The sequence below is a fragment of the Pundamilia nyererei genome, unplaced genomic scaffold (genome assembly GCF_000239375.1).
Source record: "Pundamilia nyererei isolate P.nyererei 1_Seehausen unplaced genomic scaffold, PunNye1.0 scaffold00048, whole genome shotgun sequence".
Lineage (NCBI taxonomy): Eukaryota > Metazoa > Chordata > Actinopteri > Cichliformes > Cichlidae > Pundamilia > Pundamilia nyererei.
The window spans coordinates 802,837-809,687 of record NW_005187449.1 but is presented as its reverse complement, the minus strand read 5'-3'; the positions used below and the strand labels follow the sequence as shown (position 1 = coordinate 809,687).

Here is a 6,851-nt window from a genome sequence, read left to right as displayed (position 1 = left end):
AACCTGTAGAACATTCATTTATTCTCAATTTTATGTAAATACTGAGATTTTTAAATAATATTTTGGACTAATGATGAAGAATTATGCAATTGTAAGTCATAAATGGAGAATTGTGGAAAAATATACAACCTCATTGCAGGAAAATATAAATGCATGTGTGCAGGCCTCCACTAGCATTTACAAAGGATCTTCCAGGATGTTGTGAGCTCCTAATCTTCTCCACATAAATGTTCCTTAAAGAGTCCTAAAAGTGAGAAAGATGGATTCATATGGAGAGGTTTTCCTAAAGTCATCCTCAGAATAGCTTGAAAGTATCTGATGTTACATGGGTGGAAGGTTTTTAAAAATTCTGTTTAATAGAGTCCTGGCACACCTCTGGTCTCCTTCCTCTCTGTTAATTGTGTTATTCTGTTGTGCTTAGATATATGTATACACACAAAGAAGTCAAATTTAAGGGAAAACAAACCTTATAAGTAATTTTTTTGGCTGCTTGAGTGGGCCCCGTTGTCCTGTCCGGTTTAACCTTTGTGAATTTTCAGCCGAATAAAAACGACACAACAAAGATTTCATATGAAGCTTTTTATCAGATGGATGAAAAACAGGGGAATTGCCCTTTATCACATTTACAAATGTACAGATCAGAGTTTTTGCAGTGGGGACTCCGGCGGGGCCTCAGGAGGAGTTCATTATGGGCCTGCCGTACACGCCGTGATAGTACCCGCTGTCGCTGTGCACGGGCTCCAGGCCGGGTTTGGCCGCCATCAGAGCCCCGGACACCGGGCAGCCGTAACCTCCGTACTGCACCACCGGCTCCAGCTTGTGGTGCTGCGGCTCCGACATGAGGTTGTTGATGGAGAATGGGTGGTTGAAGGAGTAGTGGGTGTGGTAGGGGTCCGTTTTCAGGTGCGCGGCCTCGTGCAGCAGCAGCGGGTGCGGGTGGTGCGAGAGCAGGTGCTGCGTGTGTGTGAGCGGGGAGGGCACGCGCACGGGGCTTGAGACTGGCGGTTCTCCTCGGTGGGGTTTGAGGTCGGCGCCCTTTCCGTCAGATGACTGAGGTGACGATGAGGAGGAGGAGGAGGAGGGCGGGGAGTCCGAGCCTCTGCCTGGCGCTCCGGCCTCACAGCCCGGCTCGCTGTCCGCCTTCTTCCCGCACTTAAAGCGCTTCTGCCGCCGCAGGTAGCAGCCGTTCTCGAACATGTTCCCGGAATCCGGGTGCAGCGTCCAGAACGAGCCCTTCCCCGGCTTGTCAGGCGCGCGCGGCACCTTGATGAAGCAGTCGTTGAAGGAGAGCGAGTGGCGGATGGAGTTCTGCCAGCGCTGCTGGTTCTGACGGTAGAACGGGAACAGGTCCATGATCCACTGGTAGATCTCGTTGAGCGTCAGCATCTTGCTGCCGGACTGCTGGATCGCCATGGTGATCAGGGAGATGTACGAGTACGGCGGCTTGGCGTGCGTGTAGCTGCGCCGGTAGGCCTTGGACTCCCGTGGTCTGATGGCGCAGGCCTGCCCGTACACCTGGCTCATCACCGGCACGTTCCCGTACGGCGGCGGGCTCATGGGGCTCATACTGGGCGGCAGCGCGGCGGCCCCGGCGCTCTGCGTCATTCCGGAGGCCACCGAAGAGCCGCTCACCCCGACCGGGTGGCTCACGTAATGCGCGTTCATGTGGCCGGTGGCCGTCATGCCAGGCGTACCCATGTAGGTGCTCATGGAGTTCATGTTGGCCGCTGGGGGGTAACACTGCGACACAGAGAAAGCCAATTAACATTAATTAATGCACGAGAACACACACACACACACACACACACACACACACACACACACACACACACACACACACACACACACACACACACTGAGTTTAATCCCTAAATAATTTAATTTAAAGTTAACAGCCTGATAATGTCGCATAAATACACAATAATAAACCCAGCGGATTTATTTCAGCCTGACACAAAGATCAGAGTCAGAAAAGACCAAAACAGGCTAAAAAAAGAGCGGAATAATTCGTTCTTGATCCGTGCTACGATCAGTGTTCTGTCACTGATCGTAAAGTCTAAAAATAGTGAAATGAGTGAAAAAAGGAGGCTGGAAACCTGAAAAATACACATAAAAACTCCAATAAAGCGTCACAGGCGCAGAGATAAAAATACACCAAAGCTTCTGATTAGTTTCAAATAACTGATCGGAAGTTATTTAAAACAGTGAAAACTGCTCACCACGAGATTCTGATTATTATAATAAAGACTAAGACTAACTTTCTGTTTGATTTTAGGGTTTCTAATACACCTGTATTCCTCTGTCTAATTCATCCATAACTCCTGTTATTAAAGATATTAATTGAGCTGTATTTGCTATAATCCGAGTCCGTCCATGTCTTTAAATCTATAAGCATGCACATCCTTGTAAAGGCTGCTTTCACTCTGTGGTTTTCTTGTTGAAGGTGAAGTCCAAACCTTCCACTTTACCTGTCTGTGACGTGTTTATACTTTATTTATTTATTTATTTTTTTGAAATAGACCCGAGCTCACGCGCAGGGTGTGGGGACTACTGGTGATGTTAAATAAATCACTAATGCAACTTTTAGAGGGGACAGTTTTATTTGAATAGAACAAAATTATCACGAGAACTAAAATTTTTAAAAAGAAGGTTTTTCACTTTAGATTTATAAACATTTTATTCAGCAAAAACGTCCAAGGAAATTATTTTTCTAACTAGAATAAAATCTTTTTTTTCTTTTTGTTTTTAAAAAAATACATTTTTAGATAAATATTCCACATTTATTTTTCTTATTTTATTCTCTTGTTAACTGATTTTAACGCGTTTGTTTTATTAACCCAAATTCTTTGTGAATTAAAATCAGTTACACAGAGTTTTAACAGGAAGTCAAAGCGCTTGTTAAAATCTGTCCCTCAAGAATGAAAAGCTTGTGTGAAATTTCGTAAATCCTGCAGAAAAATAAAGGTGACGTTTAATCGCGTAAAAACGTACATTTTGTTGCCCGTGTGTGTCCTCGCTGGCAGCTGCAGCCATTTTTCTATTGCTCGGTGTTTGTTTTGCAGTTATGATCGAATCTAAAGCAGGCATCGTTTTTAAGTGTTAGTTACAGTTTAGATTATTTGACACAGCCGAGTACTGAAGGTCAAACAGCCTTCCGATTTTCGCTTTAATTACCTGGATTTCTAAGAACAAACTAGATCCCAGTTTAACAAATTCTACTGCAAATATTTACTTAGTTTACTTAAAATGAAAAACATGGCTCCTTGTTTTTACTTGAAATCCAGCCGAAGAGTGGCTCCTTTGACAAACTTAACATGCTCTAAAACGACTTTAAAAACTCTTTAATCTCTAATTTTATTAAACTAAACTTTAGCCTACACTCAGTAATACTAATAACTGGTTATAATTTTATATGAAACATTCAAACTGTGCGTAAACGTCTGGGGTAAATTGTGTAGGCTCGGTACAGCTGAGCCTCTCAGATTCCAGCTCAGATCCTGTAAGTGACCCTCAGTTATCGTTTTTCCATCACTGAGATTTTCCGGCCGTGATCGGGTTTTATCTGCCTCCTCTGCAGGGAAACCTCTGCCTCTGATCGATATTTAACCAATAAGCCAACGTCCCCACTGACTGATAACACCCACGGGTGAAATTCACGGACCTCGGGCTCTGCGTAGTAGTAGCTGCTGCTCCAGTCCGGATGCTCGTGTCCCTCCATTTTAACGGCGCTCAGCATCGTGCACGCTCCAGCTCCAGATTCATCCAAACAGCTCCACGCAAGGCTGGAAAACAACCACGTGAACCCCACCTGTCCTCAGCTGGCAGCCGGTACCGGGCCGCTGGATCCCCCCCTGTCTGTTTATGACCGGAGCTGCTGCCTCTCACCTGTGCGCGCACTGTGGCCGACGGACGGTTTGTGCGCACTGAGCGTCTGCGACACCTGCTGCTCGCTGCTGCGCAGCCGCTGTCCAATCAGCCGCCTGCATCCCAGGGCCGGGTAATAAACACCCCGAGGGGGGTTGGTACGTATGCTCAGCTGGCCCCTGTAGGAGGCTCACAGCAGATTCAGGTTTACTTTTGACTCTCAAAAAATAATTAAAAGTGAAAAGAGTTAAAGAAAAATGGCACCAAATCTGCCGCACAGTCCACTAGCAACGAAATGGACAGAATCAGATCCACAGATTCACAGATAGCTTTAAAGATTTTTCTTACCTTCTGTAACTCATTTCATGCATTAAAAATGATCACTATTACACCTTTTTTCTGTTTTACACATAAGGTGTGTTTTCTTTTTCAGTCTCATCTTCAACTTTTGTTTGGTTACATTTTGCCATAAAATTAGTTTGTGTTACGTTCTGTATTTTTATTTTTTTGTAAACATTTCAAATTTCATTTAAAACATTTAAAACGTCTCTTTCAACAGAGTGATAAGCTAGCATAAAGTTAGCAGCATCTAAGCACAGAGTATTAACATTGTTGAAGTATTAAGATATAGGAGTTACATTACAGATGCATATAACAAATCAAAAGGGGAAAAAAGAAATGAGAGCAGCGAACTCGGGTGCAGGGCAGTAAAGCATGAGGCCATCTCTAGTACATGCAGAGGAAAACCAGGGGCCACTGTATTGTATAAGCACTGGATGGAAGCTTTTCTTGTGAAGGTGGTCTGACCAAAAGACATTTTTCTGTCTTTATGATATAAAGGATGTGCTATTTTGTTTAGTATGTATAATTTCAACTAAGAATCCTCAAGAATTTAGATTTACATACAGTGGTTTTAAATACCAAAACGATGCCAGTTAATATCATAATCCTCATGTTTACAATTCAAGGCCGAGGGACCAGATCAGGCCTGCCTCTATGAATCCAGAATCATGAAGCTTGAGGTTCTCTCAAAATCTTGGCCCACCTATACGCAGAGTGGAAATACACATTTTTCTTTCATTTTAAGAATAATGCATGTCTCAAATGTAGTTTATGAAGCTCAAAAAGCTGTAGAAGTGAAAAAACACAAAATGTGCTGGTTCCAGAGAGGCTGATCTTTAATGTCTTTATATAACCGTGAAATATGAACCTTTCCCTTTGTGTGAAAGTGTTTAGTTCCCGGCAGAGTGGAGACTGCCCGGGATCTCCTCCTTCCTTTTCAGCTGCAGGGTTCACTGTTTGTGCGCTGACAGTGTGTGTTTACCTGCCAGTGAATCTGAAAGGATAGCCGGCACACACAGCCGAGGTGAAGGAACAAGAGAAGCTGGACCACCATGCTCTCTGCACACAGCCGCTGTTTTATCTTCTGTGGCCATCAAACATGACCGCAAATATTTCCCTTCATTTGTCGGTTGCACATGAAGACCGAGAGGGGGTCGAAGTGTTTATCAAAGCTGTGACACAACGAAGGGCTTCCCTCACCTGCACAGGATCACGAAAAGTATTTACAAGTCATAAGTTATGGATTAAACATTGACTGAAGACTTTAAAGCGGCTTCAGATACAACAGAGGAAGACTTAACGAAGAATCAGTGGGCATGAAGGATGAATATGGAATCTGTGGCCAGGAAAGAGCTCTTCCTGTAAAAATTTGCAAAAATCTTTATTATTAGCTTTAGATCTTTTATTTAAACAGGTAGTCTCGTTGAAACTGAAACCCTTTTTTTTTAAAAACATAGAAAAATCGAGAGTTACCTTACTAAAAGTCACTTTATACATTATCATAAAATAAGAAAAACACACACAAGATTCTTTACAGAACCTTTAAAATGTCCCAGTTTATTTATTTTTCTCTCACTGAAAACTTCACCTCCACATGAACAGAGTCAGCGTTTTGGGATTTCCCTACCTGGATGATTGAGCGTGAAAGATATTTTTTTATTTTGCATCCTGAGTTAAGATGGGCAAGTATGGGGAGAACATGGAACTACCACCTGTCTAGAGATCCTCATGGGGAATAAATGATGAAAAATAGCTGTGATTTATTGATTTGTTATAAATATTTTATTTTCATCAGCTAAAAATGATAATACTCCTTACTCTGCATCCACAGCCTCCAAATTCTTGACACAGGAAACAAACAGAGATGTTGTGTGCTTGATTGGCTCTTCATTACCCACCATACATATAACAATAATCTGAATGTTGTGATTTTTTTTAAATTGGCATCACCTCCTGACCCTGCTATAAATTCAGCGACAAAACAGATAGAAACAGATTATTCTTTACTTCTTCTGACTACACCCAGCTCCCAAACATTATCCATGAACACTCTGTGTTTATTTGTGTGCATGAGTTCAGCAGGTCTCTGTCCTCCTGCCAGTCTGTGCTCTGTGTTGAAGGACACATCAGCTCCTAAAATGCATCACGAGGGCAGCAAAGAGAGAAGACTCCAAGAGGAGCTATAACTGGGGAAAGTGTGTCCTTTTCAAAAGTGTTTTTATCTTTAAGTATCACTAAATCATAACCACAACTGAGATATACGAACCACGGAGAGAGGAGGAGTCTTTAAACAACTTGTCCTTCATATTCATACATTTCTGCCTTCCAGCATTTGTCTGTGTGCCTGTGATTACAAAAGTTTTTTTTTTTTTAATCTTCTCACATTGTGCCATGTAGTGAATTTAAATAACAGAAGTCCTATGGAAAAAATGTTATGATCACATCTGTATAATGAAAAAATTTCACATCATATTTAACTGACATGACTTTAAAATGAGGCTCCAACATGGAGACGTTTCATTTTTACAGAACAAAGACACTCTGTGGAAGAGAGCCAGAGATTAATAGTAACTAAGGAGGACAGTTTCTGTGTCCTGAATCCAAACTGGGAGCTGGTTCCACTGAAGAGGGGCCTGAAAACTGAA

General features: G+C 42.6%; 1 protein-coding gene across 1 annotated transcript; it reads right to left on the bottom strand.

Moving 5' to 3' along the window:
- Positions 1-672: 672 nt before the first annotated feature.
- On the bottom strand, positions 673-3,738 carry LOC102214039 (hepatocyte nuclear factor 3-beta-like). The gene is made up of 2 exons (XM_013910746.1): positions 3,662-3,738; positions 673-1,740 (listed from the first exon to the last, which is right to left on the bottom strand). Exons 1-2 carry the CDS (start codon positions 3,734-3,736, stop codon positions 673-675), a joined length of 1,143 nt encoding a protein of 380 aa, XP_013766200.1. The 5' UTR covers positions 3,737-3,738.
- Positions 3,739-6,851: the final 3,113 nt, after the last annotated feature.

Excerpts from the sequence above, each read along its gene's own strand:
- LOC102214039 (XM_013910746.1), bottom strand. The coding sequence starts at position 3,736 with ATGCTGAGCGCCGTTAAAATGGAGGGACACGAGCATCCGGACTGGAGC. Across the intron at positions 1,741-3,661 it reads ACTACTACGCAGAGCCCGAG|TGTTACCCCCCAGCGGCCAA; the intron begins GTCCGTGAATTT and ends TCTGTGTCGCAG.